The sequence below is a fragment of the Xiphophorus hellerii genome, chromosome 22, assembly GCF_003331165.1.
Source record: "Xiphophorus hellerii strain 12219 chromosome 22, Xiphophorus_hellerii-4.1, whole genome shotgun sequence".
Taxonomy (NCBI): Eukaryota; Metazoa; Chordata; class Actinopteri; order Cyprinodontiformes; family Poeciliidae; genus Xiphophorus; species Xiphophorus hellerii.
Window position 1 is genome coordinate 12,630,863 of NC_045693.1, and position 26,214 is coordinate 12,657,076.

A 26,214-nucleotide genomic window follows, 5' to 3' on the forward strand; every position below is an offset into this window, starting at 1 on the left:
CACTTGCACTACTCATCAATACAAACACATTCAAGTGTTACCTTAAAATACCTTTAGGGGTTTGTGCAAAGACTCGCCTGTGCAGTAACTTTTGAAACAGATCAATACTGTCCATGCATGGAAAGACTTAACACATGTTTTTAACCGTGCACAGAGAATTTGCACAAGTTTATTTTCATTTCTTTTGTCACTTTGCCATATTGCTGCAACACATTGAAGAAATGTTCATACCTCTTGAATGTGATGTTGCAACATCACAACCACAAGCTTTAATGTGAATTATTGGCATTCAATGTAACTGACCAACCTAAGTGTTAAATGTAAGTAAAATGATACAAGAGTATAAAATACACTTGCTTGTTTTTGTGTTAAGCCCCCTTCATACTGCTAAAATTTCAAATATTTCATAATATCATAATATCACTTACAAGTGAATTACAAGTAATTCACTTGTAAGTATTTTTAGATAATTATAAATCAATTTATTCTGTGAAGGTATCAGAGGTCTGTTACAGTGATCACTTACAGGTGGGCCTCTTGGTCCAGGCTCCCCCGGCTTTCCTCTCCGTCCCTGAGGAGGATAGAGAAAAGAAACAGAAAAAAACAGGATGAGTAAAGGATGAGTGGATGTACGACAACAGGTGCACAAGACATGGAAGCTGCCAGCAAATAAGGCTAGGCAGCAACTCCTGTCGCAGTCTCTAATTCACTTTTAATTAAGAACAAGAAAACAGCTTAATTGCTGCACCCCGTGTGGCCCACTACTCTTTGTTCTCTCGTTTGGTTTACTGCCTCCTTTCCAGCTGCGTGATTCCCTCAGTGTATCAATCAACCTGAGGAGCAAACAGGACAAGCCAAATAATGCTGCATATTATCACAAAGCAATGTTTGGAAGAAGTCATTTCTATCAGTTTTTTTGAGAACTTGGAAACCGTGAAATAGTAAGAATAATACAACAAAAAATTAGTGGTGTAAATCTAGCATTTTATTAAGATCAAATGCTTTCTGAAGTGAAGCCAAGTGAGTGGTTACATCAACAGATTGTGTGCATGTGCAAAGATACTGTAACTCTCCGTGTATTTCTACACAGCTCTGCAGGAGTAGAGAATAGTTGGATCAGACAGGAGAGGTTCCAGGAACTTTAGATGGCAAGAAGTTTGTAAAATTAACTGCAACCAGAATCAATCCACTAAACAAATGATTGGCAAAAGCCTGATGCACCACATAGGCCTTTACCGGGACTAAATGCCATTACCTCTTTCTAGTATGGGTTTCATCATCTGTGTTTCTCTGCTACTGTATGTGTTATTGCGAGTGACGCAAAAACACTTCTTTCCTCTGCAGAGTTAGCTGCAGTGTGGATCTGAGAAAAGCTAAGCTTTCTGACTGCTGAAAGAAAAGTTGAGAATCAAAAAGTGACGCCCCCGAATCTTTCCTCTGACACTCCATATGCACACTTTGATTAACTGGGTCAAACTTGACATGTACGATTGCCTGCAACAAAGACGAGGGAAGGAATTTCTCCTCAGCGAAAGCTACTTCTTTTAATCATCTGTTTGCATGTGTGCTCAAGTTCCTAGGCTGCATGTGTACTTTTATGTTTGTAGTCCAGAGATACCAGGATTATGGCAAAGGAAGAAAGCAAGGTGTAGTAATGCAAATATTAACCCTAATAACAACACAACACAGCCCATGTGTGACTTCTCTCTGAAATTACCTCCTTTCCTCTTTCTCCTGCTGTTTGATGTACCAACAAAGCCCTGACCACCATCTTTTGATCAGTGGTGTTAATGCACCTCTAATGCCTCAGTATGGAGGCTTTAATGTGAACACGAATGGGTGAAGTGCTTGTAGAAGTCAAATTGCCTTGATGTGTAGAAGCAGCATCTTTAAACCGTGTAATCTTTTTACTTCATATGGCTGCAATTATAAAACACCTGAGTAGCCCCTTTGAAGGCTTTGCTCTGTTTGTGGTGCAAAAGCTGTCAGAACGGGAAGCCAGTGTTCAGTCAGTAGGTGCTTATGCATGTGGGTGTAACATACGCATTAAGACAGAATTTTTTGTGTTCAAGGTCTTTTTCTCAAAAGATACGATAATGGCAAGACACTATTTGATTTTTCATCTTTCAGTGATAATTAACAGGTAGGCTCTGAGTCATTGCTATAGTTGAGAAAAGGAAGCAGAAAACAATGTGTTCTTGCTTCGTTCCCCACTGCTGCCCTTTCCTCCTCTGAACAAAAAAACAAAACCAGAGTAGGCAGATAAGTAATTTACCTGATGAATATTTCATGGACTATTATTCTAAGTAGGTCATGAATTATGCAATTTCCAGAATTATTTACCAACACTTGCCCTTAAAATCTCTTAACACCAAAGTACACACTGATTTTATGTTCATTTATTTACATACAATCACAAGAACAAGTGGTACTCCATTTCTCATCAAGAGGACTGAGATCAATAGCGAAGGTTCACCGTTATGAAACTTACTTACATTTGTGAGAACATTTGAATTTCTTTGGTTCTTAATGAGGAGTTTGGGGGTTGTTAGCTATTTCCTTGCATATCCCTCTTTAAAAAAGATTGACTTGTACACCTGGAAAGTGTTAAAAAGACAGAAATATTTTACAAAGAATTTATATTGGTTTACTTGACCATCAGTTAACTAAAGACAAATTAGAACTAACGCGTTGAACTACAGTAGATAATCCAAATCTTTGTACCACCTAACAACATTGTGGACTAGTTGTAAAATTGCTGTGGCTGCTTGTTGTGTTTAACTTATTTACAAATTTGCATTTGGCTGTTTCTTTCTATTTCAATATTTCAATATTTTTGGACTCATCTCAGAGAATAATTTTCAACATAATGCAATCTACTGGAGTAAGACTGACAAGGAGACCCCCAGGTAGCACTTTATCTCAAATAAATCTGAGCACACGGTGAGAAGAAAAAAATTGGGCTTCAAGCTGTCATTGCTATTTGCACTCAGTAGATTGTCCAAACTGAAACAACTGGCAGTGACGCAGAAGGATAGTTACCTTTAAGTAGACAAAACAGATCCAGACTTTTGAGATAGTCAAGAAAGGAACAACATAGGATTAGAAGATGCTCAGCGAAGCAGTTTGCCTCAAGAACCAATAGTGGCCAAAGGACATGCATGTAGGTTGTTCTTCCCCTATATAGAGGCGTTTCACTAGTTTTGTGTTTTTAAGAACTTGAAGAGCATAATTTGATTTACTTACATTATCTATTTGTACTTGTACCTTTAGTTATTGTACATATAATTAATCAAATGATCTTTAGTATTTTTTTATTCACTTACAATTTTTTATTAAATTCTGTTTAACAGACATCCTCATTCCAAAATATACACTTAGTTATTATTTACGTATCAGATGTTTACTAATATACTCCTTATCTTAACTCAAAATATTATTTAATTACTTACCTATTTATGTATATTCTTACTCATAACTTATCACATATTTTATCATTCATGTAAAACCGCTTGTCAATTTACTACTTATTTGTATATTTATTTACTTGCTTACCTATTACTATTTTTATGATGACTAGAAAGTCTCAAGAAAGGTGAAAAGTGCTGCAGTCACTAGGCAACAAGGATGAAAAATAAAATAAAAAATGAAATTTGATTTTCATTACAATGATCGAAAGATTCAAAACAGACAGTGTGATAGTTCTGAAATAAAGAAATGAGTCAGAATGAAATTAATCAGAAATTAGATTTTTCCATTTGTGTAAAATTTCAAAGTAAAAATATCCATGGGGTTGTAGTAAACTTGACAAAAAGGTAAAGCACGCATTACCACAGGGAAGAAGTTTCCGTCTATGAGTCATTTTATGGCAAAGACAACTTCAACTTTATTTCATTATGTGCTTTTTGTTCAGTTATTAATCACTCCTTCTGTGAATGTGATTGTTTTTTTAAATTCTGATTTCCTTCTTCTCTCCTGTCTGCTGTTTTTCTTGTTACCTCACCTACCTTCCCCTGTTTTCTGTCATTTAGCCTTTTTCTTTCTTCACCCAACCTCCAGTGTCTGTTGAATCACCCTGACAATCTCTGTTGCCATGCAACGCTCAGTGTCCTATAAATTTGACAACATCCTAGTGCTTGATTATTATTTGAGCGCTGCAGTGTGAAACCCTCCTTCAGGTCACTGCAGTAGATTAGATGGAGGTTGAGATGGAGAAAAGCAAGGAAGGACATGATTGCTGAAGAGATGGAAGAGAGTTGGAGAAAGGTGGAGGGAGTGTGGAAGAGGGAAAAGTGGAAGAGTCAGAGTTTCAGAAGTAGCTGTCTACGTAAATCAAAATTAAATCACACATTCTCACAAAGTACTTATCTGTTCCACTATAAAAACCTGCAAACCAAAGTGAAAATGCAGATCACAAGAATTAATTCAATTACAGTGCAAGCTAAAGCTACAGTTGGCACAGATCCGAGCAGAAAGTAAAGCAGCCTCATGTAGACTGACAGGGAGTTTGAACTTCCAGTGTAATCCACACGGATCCGAGTCTTTGGCTCCAGCTCAGCGGTGAATTGAAAAGTATAAAGGAGACGGCAGCCACGGGGCTCTGCTCAGTCCTGCAACACAAGCCTCAATCTGAGTGCAAAGTCAACAGCAATGGTGACACACAGCAGAGGCACTCCTTTATGGTGACTTCCCAATCCTTATCCCAAATGTCAACATGTTCCCTGAGACTTTCCATATCGTACAATCCATGCTGGGTGCAGTACAACATAACAGAGGACGGAATTCTCATGTGAAGCACTGAGACGGATGCATCACTAAAACCCATTTAATTCTGATAAATTACCTTATCAACTGGGGTGAGCACAAGAACTAAAGGAGTCACAGAGAAATGATCACTACAGGACCATATTCACCCCTAACGCATACCAGAAAACCCAAAAATTATTCTACACTTGCAATGATTTTCCTAAATGTTGCTTTGAGAGATCTATTTGAGTCCCATCAAAATGTTATGCTGAACTTTTTGTGTCCTCCAGAAAGCCAAATTACTGACACTAAAACAAAAATTGGACTTTGTGTTCTGGGAGATATGCTCTTTTCCCGACTGAAAAACCTATATGCCACCCTATTTTTCTGAGTGAACCGAGTCCTGCCTGCCTTCAGGGACATATTTTAAAGCCACCTGAGCCTTTTTGTGGAACTCCTGTGCTGGGTTTATAAAAATAACTGCTTACTTCATAAGCAGCTGCTGTATTTCTTTGATAAAAAATACAGTATATGTAACAATTAAAGTGGTAAACTTTTCACATTATTTTGGACTTCAATATAATGACTAAGAAATATGTTTTGATATAACAAAAACAGATATAATGTTACAGAGAGACAAATAAGTCATAACTCCTTGTGCTACAAAAGACACTGAACTTCAAATATAGACATGTAGAAATGTGAATTTATTTTTTAACACTCAAAAATAGGCACAAACACAGAGACCGGCTGCCACTGCACAGCCTGTCCAAATGTTTACTCCCTGTTTAAAATGTTTGCTAGCTGCAAAACTATAAGAGGCTGAAAATCTAAAACATACATTACAGATGCTTCAAATCTTCTTTGGTCTCTGGTCAGAGCCACTGTTCCCAGTGAAAACTTGGGACCATTTGCTACAGTTTTACACACGAACAACCAATTCAAGACAGCGTCCTAACCAGTAATAGCTGACTAGAAACAGAATGATTTAAGGAAAAACAGAGACAAAAACTATTATTTTCATTTCAGGCAATGTCAGTGTTGATGTTACCAGTCACATCATACAAAAATGTGCAAAATGTGTTCAGTTCTTAACCAGGACTAGGGCTTTTATCAAGTTTTTAACAAGTTTTGAACTGGTCTTTAACAAATCCCATAAACAATCTCATTGGCTCTCTTCTGCCAGAGCACGAGCTTGGTGCCACATCAGTGTGTGAATCTAATGTCTCATCAAGTGAATTATATACAGTTTAAATTTTCTAGAGGATGGCAGTGCAGTATACTAACTACATTAAACACAAAATTTATTACAGTATACCCTCAAAAAATGCTTTAATATCATATTTTTCGTTGACTACTGCTGTTTTAAATAAAATTGCTGTCAGCCTGTTTCTGCATAATATACACAAGCTGTAAATAGTAAAGCACTGCGCAGATAACACTATCTGAATATGTTAAAAGACTGGCAGTGAGTAAAAATGGCTTCTGAAATAGTATTTGTTTTAAGAGTTAACTGCAATGACCTACTTAAAATTTAAGAAGGTTAACATTAAAACAAACATTGGGAAGATTAAAGAAAGTGTGAGTGTGGTGCTAATTAATGTTGACAATCAATATTTTTGCAGCTTTTTTTCTTAAGTAAGGCAGATCAAAAACTAAACTCTAGCTTTAAAAGAATAGTGGTCACAAGATATTGACTGATTGATTGTCTCCATAAGACTACTTTCAGCTCCTGAAAAAAGCTAATTTTTGGAGTTAAGAAATAAAATTTAAAAAAACTGTTCATCACAGCCAGAGCTGGAGTATTGATCGAAACACAAGCAAGTATTAGCATCAGTTAGCAACCAGTAGCATTTAGTGGAGAGAAAAAATATATCTCTTTAAATATTTAAACATCTACAGTTCAAATTTTCTACAGTTTAAACAACCCAATACAGAATATTTTGCTAACTCAGTTTTGGTTCAAATAATATATTTTTTTATTATTTGTTTTGTATGAGAAATAATCGGACTGAAAAAATATTGACATTATTCACAACATGTCTGATAAGACAAGAGTCTTATCAGACTCAATTAAGTAATTGAGCATAACAACACACACTCAATAAAATATACATTGCCTGTATAAAATATTGCCCATGTGAATGTTTAAACCTAGCACTAGTTTGCATGAACAGTAACAGTGTAGCAAGCAAAAGGCTATTGTTATGACAAGTAAACTCATTTAGTGTGAACTCAAGTCACACAAATTCCTGAAATTAAGATTACTTTTCAGCATAACTTTACTATGTTACTATTTTCTATTTCTTCTTGTACAAGGTGTTCACTAACATCTGACTAGTTGGTTGTGCATTTAAAACTGACTGTTAAAAAGAATAAGCTGTGCTGGGTAAAAAATGTTTTGGCTCAATGTATGTTTGAATTTACCCAGCCTCCGTTCCATAATAAAATACCAACCATTTGGGTTAAATAATAATCCAGCAGTGTTTTTTGTGTGTACATTGTAATCAGTCTAGGCATTAATGATAATACATTAATAATCAGTTAGTGAAAGGACTAAGTTTACACAGTCCAGCATAGTGTGTATTGTCAAAATGTTCACCAAAGCCATTTTTTAAAATTTATCAGTGCTTCTGAGGTAAATATAGATCATACCAATTACTTGAAATGGCACAAAATGCACTACACAGAGCACGACTGCACCTGTTTGTTATTAAAGACACAATTAGGGGCATACAGTGCAAATTTCCAACTTCTGAGTATGCTCCCTAAATGCCATCTTAGGACACTGCACAATCTTAGAAAAAGCCTGGGCACTGGAGCTTGCAGAGATCCCTCACACTTGGTAAAAGCCGCAATAAAATAGGATTTGTTCCAGTTGTTTACTGAGGGTTAAGAGGAGCGGCCGGGGCAGGAAGAGAACGGCAAAGCCGACAGCTGCCTGGCAGGGTCTCAAATGCAGCTTAGCATTTTTCACCATTCTGACTGGCACACAATGCGCTCTTTAACTCCCAGCCATCTAAATATTCAAGGAAGTATAAAGAGATGCCTGACACTGCAGCCGACTTAAGACACAGCTCAGCTGGCCAAGATTGCACCTATAGTCCCTTGGCTGAAGCTTTCCATGAAGGCTCCCCCTCACAGAGACTCAATCACGGACCCTGTACAACAAAATAGTTATTTGCACAAGAGCCACTAGATGGCAAACTGGTTTCATCACAAATCTTGTGCATGGGAGGGTATGAAGCCAGTGATGAGACTGTAGGCTCTCTTTGAGAGAGGATGGATGTCCTCAATGCATGAATGTATGATGTGTGTTGGGTAACATCCCTAATTAGGCAGTCTGGCAATTAAAGACTGAATACTGTAAAGGAGATTTTTTTGAGGGCCTACAAAGATAAGAAGAAGAAAACAAACACAAGACAAGAAGCTGTATGAAAGTGAGAAAATAATTTCCATTCAGCATTACATGTCTTTTCAGCCATCACAAAATAGCAGGGGACAGAGGTGATAGTACAAGGGTAAACAGCGACAAAATGCAGCATAGTGCTGGTTAAAATAATCATTACAGAGCATTTTCAGCAAACCTCCTGCTAATAACTAGTACACAGTGTGCAAACACCGAAGCCAAAGGCAAACACAGGAAGCGCAGACAGTAGATGTCTGTAGGAACTGAGCCACACAGGTCCTAAGGGAGCCTGAATACAGCTCTTTACAACAGCCACGTTTCTACCACATCCTCAGCCATGAGTTTTAAGAGCTCATTGACTTTAACGTCTCCTAAGGAGTGGAAAGAAGGCTGCTTTACTGTATGAATTTGCATCTTTATGTGGCGAGGAAGTGATGATAAATCTATATTTAACTATGAGCTCAATACCCACCCATCAGCTGAATGTCTGCACAGCGTTTCATAGTGTTTCAGTGCAAGCTGGTTGCCTATTGCATTGACTCCTCACTGGGTCAGCGAGGCTTTTTCAATGTTCACATTCCCAAACGGATGCTGTTATTAGTCTTGGCTGTTTCACAGTTTTACAATCTCATCTGGACTTTTGGCCATACTATTCATACACACCAGATTGCTCCCATCCTGTGTTTACAAATACAGAGTGTTTTATGTCCACAATATCTAACAACTGAAGAGAAAATGCGCTTTGAATAAACCCTGATTCATATTACAAACCAAATATTTAAGGTCAGGGATCCACAGGGTGCTCGCTCTATGTATTCTGTGGTCCACAGCAAGTCTCACGCTTCATATAACCAAGCAAAACAGATTACAAAAAGGTCCAATACAGTACCATATGTATGATATCAGGTCAGTACCAATGCATTGCTCCCTTACATTCCATTAAAGTGGACACAGATGGATGTATTTAAATTGGTTGCAGGGCAGGATGACAGTGTGAAAAATCAGAATATGGATGGCAGGCTGTAACAGGGCTGTTAAGTGATGCAGCCTCCCACTACCACGCCTCTGTGCTCTGCAGTGTTCAGGGCTACTTCTCCCCCCAATCCAGCTTCCTATTCCCATGCAACACTCAGCTTTTCGTGTCTTCCGCTCTCCCTTGACCGACTTGGGGGAAAACGACTGACACAGACTGAGCTTACTTGGGGTTCGCTCCAATCAAAGCATCAAGGATCAAAAATGTCTGTTTGAAGGTATTCACATTTTAAAACCATGAATTCTCTTTAGAGTGACTGAAAGTATTGCTTGTGCTTTCCTAACAGCTTGAAGCCATTGAGGTTCTACAGTTTGAATGAGTAAAATTGTGCCTAGTCACCTCCTGCATGTTGACATATTTCATTAAATCGGTTTTGCTTACCAGACCGTGTTTGACACATGACTCTCTGATAGATCTGAACTTGGCAGCTTTAAAGCTGTTTAGAAAAAAATGGTAAACATAAAACATGTGGGGTTCCCAGACATGTTGTTAATTATATTCTGCATTTTATATAGAAGAATTCTATTTGTTATTGTTTAAGGACTTGCTCAAGTGCAACTTTCCCCTTTTTATTACTTGGTATTATGTGCTTCTTTAGCTATTTATGTTTTATGTTTTATTATTTTCTCACCAGTTCATTAATCGTTTCTCATTTTCTTACTGTCTCTCTTACTCTCCCTCCATCAGTTGCTTCCTTCTTTCCTTCTTTTCTTCCTTCCTTCCATGTATGCTTATTTACCTAATTGCGCATTACTTACTCATGTACTACCAATTTATGTTTTATCTATTTGAGGTTTAGAATTTACAGGTGTGACCCAAAATTAGGCCGGGTCAGGCCCAATGTTATTTAACGCTATTTAACGTTATTTACTTGATGTGGGCTCAAGTCAGGCTTCTGTGCCATGTTTAATAAGCCTGTAATCCATCTTGCACAGAGAAAATTGGACAAGAATGCATGATATAAAGTCGTATTAATCTACCTACTAAGTAGGCGGGGGTAGGCAGCTTACCCTGTTGAGGAAAGAAAAAAAAGTAAGGTGCAGAAGTTAATTAGACTAAGCACAGCACACTGCACAATAAATACGCAAGCGGTCCCGCCCTGCTCTGCTCCTATCAATCTCACATCCCAGATGATTTGCACTTGACTCACCCTGCGGTTACAACAAGCGACAAAATGGTCTAAGAACAAAAGCAGTAAAATCTTAATTAAAATGATATGTTGGGTTTATTTTGGACTCATGCCTCTAATTAAAATGAATTAATCTGGTCAGATCGGGTCTGGACAAAATGTCTACGAGTTCGGGCCAGGTTGGATCTACACCCCAGCTTTCCTATCTACTTATCTATTCCAATTTACTTACGAGTTATTATACATGCATATTACTTACATCCCACTTACTTACAATAACTTGCATGTTATTACAGATATTTCTTCCTTGGAATATATATTTAACCACTTCTTGAGTATTCTTTGTGCATTTTCCAACAGCTTAGGGTAACTTAGTTCTTATTGATTAAAACTTTGGCCATTTCTTACATATCAGCACATTTCAAAATCTGTTTTGTTTACCCTATCATGTTTGACATGGAATTCTGACAAATCCATACATTGCGTGCTTATGTGGTAAAATTATCTCATGAAAAATGACTGTAGATGTGTGAGTGAGGGGCTGTGTTTGAGCTAGCTACAACAGGTCTATGTAATACTCAAAGGGTGTGTTGACCTACATTACCCCTTGTTGAGCATCAGTTTTTCACACCTAAACTAACACACATCAACTTAGTCACACACAAACATAAATACACAGAAAATATAGAAAAGCCACAAACCAAGGTGCAATCAAAGTGGCCCAATTAAAGTCTTGCCTTCTGTATTCATCCCTGTAATTAATTGGCCAATTAATGCATGTTTATTCTGGACACTCATAGATGTAGCAAAATTCTGTCTCACTGGGAGGGACGAGAGTCAGACAGATAAATCAAAGCTTTGTGCATCTGTCCTTGCATGTGCCAAACGCTTTCCCCTGTAACCCTCTGCTCTCCCAACAGGGCCCAAATGAGAGACCTTTTCATAGCCAATCAGGTCAAATCTTTGTTTCATCCTCTCTCCCAATGCACTTGACATTGACAAGATTAATTGCCTTGTGCTCTGGGCAAACGTGTTACCTCGTAGTGTAATACAGGTGTCAAAAGCATGCCTCTCTGATTTTCCTCAATGTGAATGTGTGTAGAAAGGGGGAGAATAACCTATTCTACTTTGTTCTGCAAAGGGTTAATGAGTCTTCTGCTGGCTTGTAAAATCACAAAGGGTGTAAAATCCTGCCATAAAGTCTCAGCTGTGAGCCCTGCTGACCTGTAAATTCTTCTCTCTGTGTTTCTCTGTCATTGAGCTTCTGCAGGTCAGGCCAAAACTGTAACTACACATCTACATCATGCAGCTGCCTTTAAACACTGCTTTAAAAAGCATGCTGTTTGTATAGTAATGGGTTGTTACACATCTATTTCTATAGAAAAATAAGAGTAAAGCATATAGTGCTATGAAAAGGTTTTGCCCTCTTACAGATTTTTTAGTTTGTGCCTTTTTGCAACAGCTAAATGTTGTGGATAATAAAAATCATTATAACCCATAGAATACCTGAGTAATTTACCGCATGTGGAAATGTAGTTACAACTTTTTAAATTAATGTATAAATTAACTGTAATTGACATTTATTTTTGGTTTGTTGTCATTGTCAACTTCCAGCTAGGTTATTGCCAGAATTAAGATTGATCGATCCATCCATCAATCAATCCGTCCGTCCGTCCATCCATCTGTTCATCCATCTAACCCTAACACTAACCCTAAGTATCTGTTATCTGTTATAATTGACTGGGCAAAAGTGATACCCATGTAAAATTTCCCAGGTTAAAACCACTGCTGACTAATGAAAACACAAATACTTTCTTCACCAATATCCACCTCACCTTCATACCAAGTTCATACCAAAAAGTATGAGCCATCTCACCTTCACACCAAAACATTGTAGTGGTAGTGTGTTGGTTTGGGGCTGCTATACCCCTGAAAGAGCATGTTTTGCAGTTTGCTGCATTAAGCTCAGGTGAATTTTGGTAAGGCAGAAGGTCAGTGACCCAAGTTCACCTCTTTGTGGTGAATGAAAGCAAAATGAAGGTTTTAGAGTGGCCTAGTCAGGACTCAAAGCTAATTGAAATGCTGTTTGTTGACCTTGAACAAGCCATGCTCCAACACCTTCCGTTGTGGCTGTGTTAAAAAAACTGCTAAGAAGAGTAGGGTCCTCCTCACCAAAGGAAAAAAAACAACTAATTTCTCGGTTATTCCACAAACATAATAGCAGCTGTTGCAATAACAGTTTGAATGCACTATAAAACCAATAATGTGGTAATGTTTGTGTGAGTGTATCTGATTTGTATGTAATATGACATAAAAAGTGTTATTTTTATTGTAAATGTGAATCCTAGTTTACCTTCTTGTGTTTATAAAGTGTAAGTATATATAAAAAAAACAAACAAACAAAAAACATGTAGATCATCATTACACAGCATCCTTAATTAGACAAGCAGGGAAAAAAAAGACTGGATCTGGCTCCAATCAAGGTGCTGTTATTTTATGCATTTACCAAAATCAACAGCAGCCTCCCATGGCGAACTTCTGGCAGGAAGGCTGGTATTCTCACCAGGGACTCGTTACTTAATAATCTTGCACTGCAGGTGCTCTGATAGAGGTCAACAGCCTGCAACGACGACGGTTCAGATCTGCTTCCACCTATAGAGTAAGAAGTCACTGCCAAATGTTCCATTGCTCCCGGACTACAGCCATTACTCCCACCCCATCACTGCCAAAGCCCTCGCTCGTCTCCAAAGATGCGTAGATCATCGAAATTAATCTCAGTCAAGTGCATTAGATATGATATGAATGTCATCCATACTGTGCTGCCTCAATTATCTCAAAGCATTTGCTACATCCTGCAGAGGAGAGGCATCTACATTATAGTTAGAGCATGCATGTGATTTGCAGAGAGTGGCATACTCTTTCAAATTAGGTTAAATGACAACATGTATTAACTGTACAATGAGGATACGTAGCATTAGGTAAAGTTAGATGATTGTTATTGTATCACATCTGACACTAATGCCTTGACCATAGAGAAACCAGAGAAAGCCAACTAGGAAAGCACCCATATGATAATGGTGCCAAGTTAAACTTTCATTTTCTTTTGTTTGATACAAAAGAAAAATAAATCTCTTAAGTTTACAAAGACATAGTGCTTTGGAGGCCATACTTACTTTAATTTGTATCTACAGGGCAAACAACTTTTGAAATGTCTCATTAAAAGAGTGAAAGTGGTGAATACAGGGGGGCGGGGGTGGAAACCAGGGCTGAGGTTAGGACATATAGAAAGCTGTCTCTGTCATTCACTTCAGAGCACACATGAAAAATGTAAACATCTCAATTTCCTCCAAAAGATGGAAATTACCTCTCTCTTCTGTCAAGAAGTAGACCAGTCCAGTCACCAAGCAGGCATGAGACAGGCTATCTTCCCTACTGTTTTGACAGATCAAATCGATGCAACTTCAAAGAGCCTCAACAGCTGCTGTTGACATTACTCAAATTCTAAGATTTTTCAGACACAAGGGAATAACAAAGTGTTTCTGATCAACTGTTTGTGATGTAAATTAATGAGGAATATTTCTAGGAAATCATTTTAAAATAGTGGCAGCACATGTATGTCAATTGATTACAAGTGAAGTTCGAAAATACACAGTTGTTTTCTATTAAAACTGACTGAAAGAAGCATCTTTAAACCACCTCCCATGAGGTGTCAAACTCTATGTGTTTGACACATAGAGTCAAACACATATGTCTCTATGTGTTTGACTGGTCTAGATTACTAGATTTACTGAAGCATTTGTGTTGAAGTAACCAGTAAGACAACATGAGGTAGAGCCAGTTGAAGTTAAGAGCACATTCTGTGACTGTTCAATACCTCCTGCTGGCCTAAGGGCCTCAGAGTACTTGAATTCATGCAGGAATTTTTTAACAAAAGTACTCATTGAATGGAACCCCCACAAAAGTTGAGTTATCATAACTCTTACACCACAAGGTATTTTCCCTTTTTTCAATAGATACAATGCCAGACAATGTTTAAAATGTATTTCTAGAATATATTACCACAGATTTGAATAACTGCATTCCCTCCATCCTCCAAAGGTTAAACTCCCATTTTGTCTTTGTTGCATGTGAACAAAACAACAAACTTTCCTTGACTCTGAGCATATAATAAATGCTTAACTGGAAGTGGGCCCCGATATGAAATTCTGCTTAGGGTCCCATACAACCTTGGATTGGCTGTTAAATTGGCAGTTAAATTCACACGTATTTCTCGTTCAGTGCAATGTTTGTACTCATTGCCACTATATCTCTGTGAAAAAAAGCATTGCCTTAAAAACCCTTTTCACAGTTAGTCATATATAATTTCAAAGGGAACAATAGACATGAAAGCACATAGTGACTTGGAAGTGAGTAATTGCTGTGGTGGACACTATAATTAGTAACCATGGTGGCTCTAATGCAGGAAGACAGAAAAGGAGAACTGATTCCACACAGAATAAATCACCTGTTAGTAAAATCAAAACCTGTCATTTCTCACAGTCCGTCTCTGTAATGTTTCTCCGATAACCATCAATAATCTGGTGGGATTCTTTCATTACTATCATTGATGTGGCACATTTTTGTAGGAAACGTTTCCTCCCACAGTTCAACTGACCTTTAGTGGCTTCTTCCTCTGTGTTTTGTATTACCTAGCTAGCAACATATTCTAGGCCTTTTAACCTTTTTTATTCTGTGAAACAAACACGAGGTAGTCAGACACAGCTGGACAGCCGTAATAATGGAAAATGTCACGACTTACTCAATAAAAACTCTGCAGCAAAGAATGTGAATTATTCACAGCAGACTGAACACACCTCATAACCTCACAAAAGTAACCTCCATGGTGCTCCATGAGCAGCCACTAGCCAAAAACCCAGCTACTTTTTACCAACTGTGTTAAGCTGTACGTCCTTTAAAGATAAAGTAAAAAAAATGGTTTGTTAAATCTAATTATATTAGGGAATAAATAGATGAAAAGGAAAAGGCCTTAGCTTCATCATTAATTTGAAGAATTATGTCTATAAGCAGAACAGAAGCTTCTTCCTTCTTGTCTGTTTTTTTTTTTTATTGTCTCTACCCCGCAGTCTAATAAGAGGCTGTGCAGCTCATCTGTCAACTGTGTACATTGTCCAAAGCATAATTCTATGGCACCTTAACAAAGAAGAGACCATTTCGAGAGGGGTTTCAGACTTTCAGTCATGTCTATAGCACTCTGCAAGTTCAGTCAGTTCTTGGGTTTTAACACATAAATATGTGATTCTCAAAATATGGAATCATTTTTGTATAGAGAATGAAAGCAAAAGTTAACATACACCAAGACCACATATTATTTTTAGCCATTTTGATTTCAAAATATGTCTGAATTAGGATAGGAATTTCATGAAATCCATTTTAAAACAAGCAATATTATCTCAATCTCGTTGTAATCTGTTGATGACAATGACAAATAAATCTTATCTTATCTATATTATATAATTTGATAATTTATAGATTTGGTTGAACAAATCTGGGTTTTTGTTTGAACAGTCTTAAGTCTCGGTGTAGTCTTTACATTGACAATCACTGTGAAACAGCATTAAAAGAGAAGCTATGGCTTTTGGTCATCCTTCCTGCCTGCTGGTGTGATGTGACCTGGTTAGATGTGCCTCATCTCTTTGAAAAACCTGAATTGAGCATAGTCTGCTGCTTTAACACTCATCATTAATAATTACAACCTACTCATTTTAAAGCAAAGCACCTAGTTTGTGAAAGGGCAGAATGACTTTTCATGTGTGTTTTGTCATTAAAATATTCAAAAGGGGAACATGTCAGCAAATACCTCACATTGCATTGAACCTCAGCTTAGAGAGATGTGAATTTGCTGACTTCTTAAGCCATAGGTCAGAAGGTCCTTTAGAGAAATAGGATAATATTTTGAATGCTTTAGGTAAAGTGTTATTAGAACATTATTGCAGCTTACTAAAATCCAGCAAATAAAGCTTAATGTTAAAGTTCCAAGATATGCTCTGATAATTTGAATTTTCAAAGTGATTCATAATCCAGAAGGAACCTGCTAACGTTCTTAGGTATGATCCCAGTGACTGTACTGAACCCACTCACTGCTTTATGCCAGCTACAGAAGCAGTGTATGCTGGGAAGTCTTGGCACAACATGAATAAGCCAAGCCCGTAGAGGCGTTCCCATGTACTTCAGCATTAAGGAAGCAGTGTGTGCACTGTGTAGGTTTTCAGTCCTATTTTGAGCGAGTAAAATTATGTAATTTGTCACTTTTGTAATGCTCCCTGGCACAAAATGCACATTACTTTTGTATGTGTACAGAACTTCAACATGCTCACACTGTTGTGATGCAGACAGGCACTTCTCTGCCATTCACCCTGAATGAGCATACCTAATACTTGGCTTTCCAAGTGACTAAACAAAAACTGTTTAGCATGCTTGTCTTTCACCTCCACCATCAGTATGGAGCAGAGCCAGCGTACAATGACAACACTGAGCTTAGAACATCATTACTGATTGTGATGAATATTTCAGCTCACCATAGACAGCACAGGGGACATATCATTTTTACCAACGATCCCCGTCTTCCCTTTTGATTGGCTATAATGGGCCTCTGAATCCCAGAGTCCTACTCTTGGCCTACCATTCTGTGTCAATGCTGCCCAGATTAGACAGAACCAAGCACATTCACATTATCACTAATGGAAATGTGCAATGTGGGAACACATTCCCATTAATTACTTGTCATGGTTGTCACCCTGACAAACTTGACCAGACATCGATCAAGGTAATAAGACAAGATCAAGATTCTGTGGATATTAGTTACAGGGTTGCAGATGGGTTTGGGTGATTACCCTTGATATTCTCTGTTGCATATGTTGCTTTAAGCTTTGGAGAAGGATCCGAGAAAATGGCATCATTCCTCTTCTCCCCACTACAATGTCCTCCACATCTCCTTGAAGTAAATCTAGCTGGCTTAGAGTGGTCGTATTTTGCTCAACAATAAATTAAAGCGGACAGTTTGAGAGATGGTCAGGCTTGAATCTAAGACTTTGTGAAAGCTTTTCACTCCCGGCTATTCCATGAAGGATATAGAGCAGTCCTTCTGCATCAAGTCTTTCTGCATCAGTTGTATAGCAGCTGTAGCTCTTTGCAAAACCAATAAGATGCAGGCATGGCCAAGAATTGCTAATTGGGTGAGAGGCTCTGATAATGATACGTGCCCCCTCCTTCCTAAAATAGGTTGTCAGACTGCAGAAACACACAGTGGTCAACAAACTGGACTCCATGTGACTCTTGGAGCTAAGAATAAGCAGAAACCTTAGTACATTAACAGTCACGACGAAGTCAGCCAACCATCAAAGATGAGGTATTAATAGATCAGAACTGTGTCTTCAGCAGCAACAACAGAACAAAATCTGGAATTGACTCTTAAATGCCTTGTAGCTATTTACCTATCAACTCTTCAAAGAAATGTGTATGGTAAAATAAAAAGGGAAACCAAGAGGGTACAACATTAGTAAGAGTAGCATTCTTTCTTCTTTCATGCAGTTATGTTTTGAATTTCATCATCACAATGTATTTCAGAACATCCTGCCGCTAAAGCTCAGTTTCTGTATATCCCAGCCTCATCTCAGGCAGGGTTATGTGTTAAAAAGCAATATGACTAATGATGTGGAGACAATAGCATCAAAACATCTGCGCTCACTTATTTTCTATGGGAATAACTTCAGCTACAACAGATTCAGTAACTTCATTCAATGAAATGATCCATTGAGGAAAAAAGCACAGCTGATCATTCAACACAATGTTAAGAGACATTTTCTGATTAAGAAGGGCAAAATTCATGACAAACACGTATCTACATGCTTTGAGTCGGCTGCCATCGAATTCATGAAGTTCGTTTTATATTTGCTTGATATAAAATGAATATCTCCCTGACCTACTTGTGGTTGCGCTAAAGCTCTCATGTGGATTTTATATTTTGCAGCAATATTTTCTTCTGTTTTATAACCATTCTATGTAGGACAACCAAAACTACAGAGCTCATATTTTAGTATTATTTTAGAAAGACATTTTCCACCCCATCCCCAAATTCTTGTCTGCTGTTAGGTCAAATAAAATTATTCTACATGCCACCATAATTTCATGTTCACTCTATTAATATTAAATCCCTCTGAATAGACTAATAGACTTGTTCAAATTTGATTAATTTGTAATGATGTCTGTTTCACAAACTTGCAGAGCTATTTTCAAAATGCCCAAAAGTTATTAAAGACATGGTTTGTGGTCAGAATTATGATGCTACGTATGCTATATATGAAGAGATTGTTATAAGCCAATAACAGCCCAGAGTCCTTGAAAGTCCCTGGGAAATAAATCAAAAGTAACCGTTAACAGGATAATGGGTGCATTTCTGTAAGAGCTCGGACTCACTGTGAATACTTGCTTGATGGTATCATTAAATAAAACAGATAAACTTAGAAGCAACCATTAAAGTCTTTTACTGACACAAATGATCCAGAATGATTGCAGAGAAGCCACACAGTTGAGCTAAAAAGTATTCATGCCTATGGTACATTTAAATTCAAACTAATCTTTTAATTTAACCAACATTTTATTTTCACTAGAAATGATATCAGAGTTTTGGAGTGCCCCAGTCAAAGTCCTGACTTAAATCTGGTTGAGAATCTGTAGAGGGAATAAATAATTTGGGTGAAGACTTGGAGCTCATAGTTTATGGCTGCATTGACAATGAAAATTTTCTACTGATTATTGCGAAGGGCATAAATAATTTTAGACATGCCATGTTTTAATGTAAGGAATCAGAAACAAACTTTGTGGTTGTTTCTTTGTGCAAATGGTTTGGTCCTAAACTGTATGTAATGTGTGCAGTGTAACCATGATGACCAAGCTTTTATTCATGCCATAATCTAACTCAGAGGAGACAAGAAAAAATTATTTACTCACACCATCTGCACTTACCTTCACACCGTAGACTGGATAAAGATTGTTTATAAGACTTAAGGCTCAGAGTTTGAGTCTGAGTAGAGTTGTAAATCTTTAGAGAGAGACTCTAAGCCAAGTCTGAAGTCTTTGTAGCTTAAATGCAACTCAAATCTAAGTCGTGAACTTGAGGCACCGTGTCATTTAGACATCATTTAGCAATCCAGACACATTTATTCTCCAGCACGTTTACTGCATTAAGAAGTGACAAATAAATAAACATGACATTATATAGCCATTGAATCAGTCACGGACATTGTGTCTATTCCAAATCGAGCTTTCAGAAACTTAATACTACACAACAGAGCTACCCACTGGGACGTCACCACGTGTGCTGCCAGTCATACTGTGAGTGTGTGCATGACCCTTTGACCATGGATCCCATTCATTAATTGTCATACAGCATGCCCTCACGGACTCTTCCCTGTTTTTTTAGGCCCACTGCCATGAAGGGTCACATACAACAACAGCCACTCAGTAGCTGTTCCTGCAGGCTAAGACCTCCTAGTCATTGCAAGATCAAGTCAGGCCACACAACTGGTTAACTGTCGCTGTTTACTCACCCTCTTGCCCTCTTTGCCTGGCTGACCCGGCTCTCCAGCTGATCCCTAGGGGAAGGACATGTATTATAGAGAATTAGATGCTATATTTAGCAATCTACAGAGACTTTGTTTTGCATCTCGTGAAGTCTGTCACGAGCTGATGTCTGCAATGCAAGTTGTCAGCAGACCAATGGAGTTTATTTGTAACATTAAGATTCAAGTTAACTCAACGGATAACAAAATAATTAGTTTGGTTAAAATTAAGTGCATAGGTAGGAAGGAGTATGTAAAGTTGCAGTTTCAATACTTGAATAGCTTCTAGGTGACTTCTCCAATATCTCCTTAATAGGCAATTTGCAGCCTCAGTTGATCAGGGCTTCATTCCATTACTCTATAAAGTATCCAGATAAAAAAAAAAACTATTAGCAACCTAATCAAGGTGTATTCTGAGTTTATGTTCTTGTTGCAGAGTGCATATGGTGATTCAATAGTTTCTTGTCCAACCTAATAGATAACTGGAAGAGAAAACATGCCAGGAGAACTTTGTTCAGCAAGAAAAACAATCATTTGTTGGCATGTTTTTTTAAAGTGTGGATCTCGATTTTACCTTTTCTCCTTTATCTCCTCGAGGGCCCTGAAAGAGTTAAATTAAAACTTGTTATTTACAAGAAAACAAAGCATGATCTCAAAACTATTTGAAAACAACTAAGAAAAAATGCATTGCAAAAGTATTCATGACACTAAAAATTCTCCACATCTTGTCATGTTACAATGATGCACACTAACAAATTCTTTTGGACTGTATGTGGTTCATACAATGGTGTATGAACCCATTGTATGTGGTTCATACACCCACTGAATATGTGTGTTTGCACACAGTGGGCTAAAGTAAAGAAAGAAATTAATACTTTTCAAAATCTTAATAGAAATAAGTATTACACCAAAATCAAAATACAAATCTTATTCCTATTACTCTGAAATTTCTAAATTAAACACCTGACAGTAATTTGTTTTTAGTAATACAAGACAAAACAACACTCCAACTCAGTTGGGGTGAGAAAATGTAGGAAAGTTCAAAGTTGGGTTAGATATAGAACAATATCCACTATTTTGAACATCACAATAATCACTGTTCACTCCATCCTCTGAAAATGGCAACAAAAAACAGGATATTGTAAAACCATCAGACCCATTTTAGTTTATCATCTATTCCCCAGTCAAATTTATGATAAAATTTCAGTAAAATGTTATTTCAGAAGACACCAAAGTTAAACCTTTTTGCCTCCATGCAAAAAAAAAAAAATCTGATTCTGGTGGAAAACTAACACTTTGCATGATTCTAAATATACCATCTTCATTGAGAAATATGTTGGTGGCAGCATTATGCTGAGGGGATAATTTTCTTGAGCAAGGACAAGGAAGCTGGTCAAATTTGGAGCTAAATTTAAAAAAATCCAAGAGGAAAATTTGTCAGACGCTACAAAAGACAAAAACTGGAGCAGGAGTTCAGTTTTATGCGGAACAGCAACCCTGAACATGCAATCAGAGCTACAATGGAATGGCGTAAATCTTAGCATTTTCTATACATGGAAAAGTTTAAATGGTATGAATATTTTTGCAAGACACTGCGTAAAACCTTGAGGCAGTAATTTCTAGCCCAAAATTTAAGCAAATATTAACAATTAAAATTATTAACAATTATGCTTTTATTCAGATAAAAATATCGACATGTATTACATACAAATAATATGAAGGGTAATGAGGTCATTTTCCTTGACCAGGTTGATATGAAAAGAGCCAAGTCTATAACAGTCTCTCCTCACACCTTGCTGGGTATGAGCTTGGGAGAGAATGCAGAGTCATCAACCCCCCAGGCTGCAGAGTAAATACAAGACCATGAACTTCATGTGTCCACTTTCCAATTTCTGCTAGACAATTCTTCATTCTTTCAGTGGGCAAAAGTCACACACACACAGCTGATTTTCCAAATACACCCTTATGAAACGTTTCATGTGAGTCAGTTGCTTTTGCAAAGTAATGAGGGAGAAAGAAATAAACAGCACAAGATGGCAGACAACCCAAAAGATTTTGCTGATTCATCTATGAAAAAAAGACAGCTGTGACCTGTGATGCTTTAAATTAAATATGCCTCAGTCTTTCAGCAGTTGTTTTGTTAATAAATCATCATATTCTCCTCTAGTCAGATCGTGCTCTCGGTTTGACCTCAAGCAACAAGCAGTACAATACAACTGCTCTAACAGCAAGTCAGCATTTTAATAGCCTACCTTCAACATTTTCTGCATACGCTCACCAACTCATTTACTGCCGTAATGTGAGAAAGTTAGCTAAAACTGCATTTGCCTGTCAGGGAATGCTTGTTACTTTGCTTGTTAAATAAAATTAGCATGAGAGTGTAGCTAATGAATGGTGGCAGAGGTCTGTGGAAATCGTAAGCATTTTGGCGACATAAAAGGAGCAAGTCAGCAGCAGAGGGACTGTGTTTTTTTTCATATATCCCTGCAGTGTTGATTTAAACTGATAGGCTCATCCCCTCATGATGTGCACATAATTAACTACCCACCCACAGAACACCTTTTAATCTGCAGCAGCCTTCAACTCTCTGATCTGAATCCATTGAGAGCATTTACTTTTTGCATCTGTGTCGACACATTTGCTAAAAGTGTTGATGGGAACATAGGGATACATATCAACTGTCTTGCAAAAGTTTTCATACTGCCTCATAATCTCAGATTTCAAACGAAAGTCACATTACATCCACAAACTTCAATGCATCTTGGAATTTTATGTTACAGACCAATACAAAGTGATGCAACTAAGAATTTTTCAATTTGTTTTAAATAAGAATCTGTGTGCCAGTATGCATATTTAGTTCCCTGATACCTCCAAAGAAAACCAGTTGCCTTCAGAAGTCACATCATTAGTAAATAGACAGTTAGGTGTTTAGAGCAATGTTAAAGAATACTCTCTAATTCCAAAAAAAATATTAAAAACTAACAAGCTGGAAAACTGCTCAGACTCTCACCAGTTCAGAACTAAATCCAACTGGCAAACCTTGAAAATGTTTTTCAGAGACACTTTCAGTTCAACCTAACTGTGTCTGAATTATGTTACAATAAACACCAACAAAGGTAACTAAAAATTGAGAGGTGGATACAATACATGCCTGAATCTCAGATTTTTTATTTGCAAAAATATTTGAAAATCACTTATCCTTTTTGTTTCTCCACTTCACAAATATGCAGTTACTTATGTTTATATATCACATGAAATCCTATTAAAACAAACTGAAGTTGACGGTTGTAATATGACAGAATGTGGAAAAGTTCAAGGGGTATGAACAACCAATGTCAGTGTATGTTCATTGAACTATGTCAACTGTTAAATTTTACATGACCAGAGTAACAACACAAGTCAGTCTAATTACAAGGGTGAAAAATACAGTAGGTGTGCAGAAGCAGGCACCAGCCCAGAGAGAGCACGCTTTACCCATGTAAGAAACAGCCAGTGACTACCTGTCACTCTCCACCTCTCACTCAGGGCTTTGGAGCTGAACTCTTCCCGCCTGGCTGCTCATCCCTATCCTTTCTGGCCCAAGTGAGAAGGCCTTCTGAGCCCCTTTTCCTATCTGCTCCTTGTTTGAACCCTTCCAAGGCACCGGTAATGTGACACAGAGCCACCTCAGCTGACGCCTCACTTCCCATCACCAGATATTTTAACTCCATAACCAGTTCCTGATCTGCCAAAGTGCCGTGATGTTTACAAAGCTCTGTCTAACCATTTCAGGTCATACTTTTGTGTGTCCATTACAACCTCATAAATTGTGTTGAATGACCTTACATACACAAAGCAGCATAATGAGATGTAAATGAAACAGTGTGAAATTACAGGCAGCCCTGGGTTTTCAGCCAGGCCTTCGTCCCCCTGTGTAGGAAGATCATAGCATGAGTTTGCAGCATCTTCATCACATGCCGCTAAATCCATACTGTTCATTTTTAACTATTTGACATCCAACCTATTGGCCATCCATCATGTTTGTGACAAAACCTGAAGGTCAGTTAAAATGAGATCGACTATGCATAGAGGTAATTTTTCAACACATGCTCCAGTGCAGTAGAGGACCATTAACTGGTATTTACAGTATGTCACGAAATGAAGCATGTCTGATGACTGTCGCACTGTCAGACAACTGGCAGGTGGTTTGGAGCTATTAAATGTGGCGGGCCCTAAAATAAATACAAGCATGCTATATCATGTAAAAGCTCTGAAGCATTAACAGCAGACAGGTATGATAACATTGTTTGGTGACTGCAGAGCAGGTTGTCAACAAAACGTACCATGAAAAAGAAGGAGATGCCTTTTTGACACCAGGATAAATTAATATAAGCAATGTAAACACATTTTGGATTTCTAGATTGTTGTGCCTTTTTTCTTTTTCTGTCTTTTAGATAAATCCACTTTATTGCTGTCCAGTAAGCAGCGTTACTACAAAATCTTAGACTTCACAAATGGCAATATCCTGCTTTCTGTGTTCTGAAAGAAAGGGGGAAGTTAAAAGGGAGTGGGCAGCATTTACTTCATATCAATTTTTCTGTCTAAATGAATGTCACAGCTAAAATATGCCTGGTATAAGATATTCAGAAGACTCATTACTTTATGCTTCCAAAGCTACCTCCCTCTGTCAGTTTCAATACAAACAGAGGCCCCCTTCATGCCACTTCCCCACAACCTTCCATCCAGAAAATAGGATAAAATAGCCTGTGATTCTCTGTTGTCTTCACAGGGACCTCATTATAACTTCAAGGCTGGCAGGCAGTGCAATGCACCTACAATTATGTGGTGCATTGTATGAAAAGACAACAACACTACTGTATAAAAAATAAAACAAGGGGAGAGAATAAAAGAGCAGGATATACCAACTAATTACAGAAGAAGCATCCCGTCTCATACCTGGAAAATAATTTCAGAACAGAAAGGGAGAGGAAAAAATAAAAATAAAAAATTCCCCCCTTTCTACATTTGTACAACAGTTAATCAAATGCATGCCACTGATGTCAGAGAACTGACAATGAGGAAGCTGTATTTTTACATCAGACTACCAGCTTGTTTTGAACACATGGATTATAAAACCACTTTCAGCTTCTGTGCAGGACTTTCCTGTGTGCCACCTGCCTTTTTACACAATTTTAAAGACAAATGTAAACTGTATTCTTACTCGTGAGCCGATCTGCAGAGATCAAAATAAAAGCCAATATTGTGTAGCTCGTACTTAGCTGGAAGCTTGGAAATGAGAAGGTAAAAGGATTTAGTTATAGATGCCCTTCACACAGAAGGATACAAAACCATATTTAGAATTCAGTAACATAAAACAAGTCGAAATATTTATTTCTCTGTTGTCTGGAACATTGAAAGCTACTACCACTTTACTGACTATAACAAGAGCATTCAGCGTCATGAAATAGTATTCAACCACAAACTAAAATTTTCGGAGGGGGGTTTTGAGTGTGCTCAATAACATGTTCAGAATTGAGAATACTGTTTAATAATCTTAGAGTAATTTTAACTGCTCCACCTCTTAATTACAGATTTCTTTGTTATGTTCTTTGCTTTTGGTGTCACTGAACAGTTGTCTTTATTCTGAGAATAAACTATGCAAAGCTGAGATCCATAGTAAGGGGGAATTGGTTGAAGTTAATTTCATTTAGGGGTATCAGAGTAATAGGGCTGAATGTGTACTAAACACTTGTCAGTTTAACAAGGAAAAAAGTTCAAAAAGAATAATTTTTTCACCTCAAAATATCACTGAAAATATATATTGAAGTTTGTGGTTTTAATTTAATTTAAAGAAGTTCAAGCGGTATAAATGATTTCACAGGGAACTGCATCGCTGGTAATGCTTAAAGTATTATTCCATAAATTGGGCAAACGCATATTGAATGCACATTTCAAAAATCAAAGTGATTCCCTCAACTCTACACTTTTAAACAGTGATAAATAAACCACAAACCCTAGATATCAAGGCCAGTCTGTTCAACAGATTTCCTCACTTGAGTTTCATTTGGACCAGCCAGAACAAAAACTCTTAAGACACCCTTCAGCTTCTGAAAATTTACAACACATTGTTGTATTCTCTACTTGTAGTTCTGAAGTTGTTTTGTTTTTAATGCGGCAGAAAACATCCTGTGTTGTTGTATGTCACCATGTTGCCACAGAGCGTACAATCACATGCGAGTATAACATTCTCAGTGACTCAAAAGATCAGATAATGTCAATCACATGCCACCCAGTTCCGCAG

General features: G+C 37.6%; 1 protein-coding gene across 4 annotated transcripts in view; it reads right to left on the minus strand.

Annotated features, from left to right (window-relative positions):
- Positions 1 to 26,214, minus strand: part of LOC116713583 (collagen alpha-1(XIX) chain) — a 143,714-nt gene that overhangs the window by 74,642 nt on the left and 42,858 nt on the right. For all 4 annotated transcript variants that reach the window (XM_032553782.1, XM_032553781.1, XM_032553780.1 and 1 more), the window contains exons 11-13: positions 20,509 to 20,535; positions 19,923 to 19,967; positions 527 to 571 (exon numbers count right to left, since the gene is read on the minus strand). In XM_032553782.1, the coding sequence (XP_032409673.1) occupies positions 527 to 571; positions 19,923 to 19,967; positions 20,509 to 20,535 (117 nt within the window). The remainder of the gene's footprint in view (positions 1 to 526; positions 572 to 19,922; positions 19,968 to 20,508; positions 20,536 to 26,214) is intronic.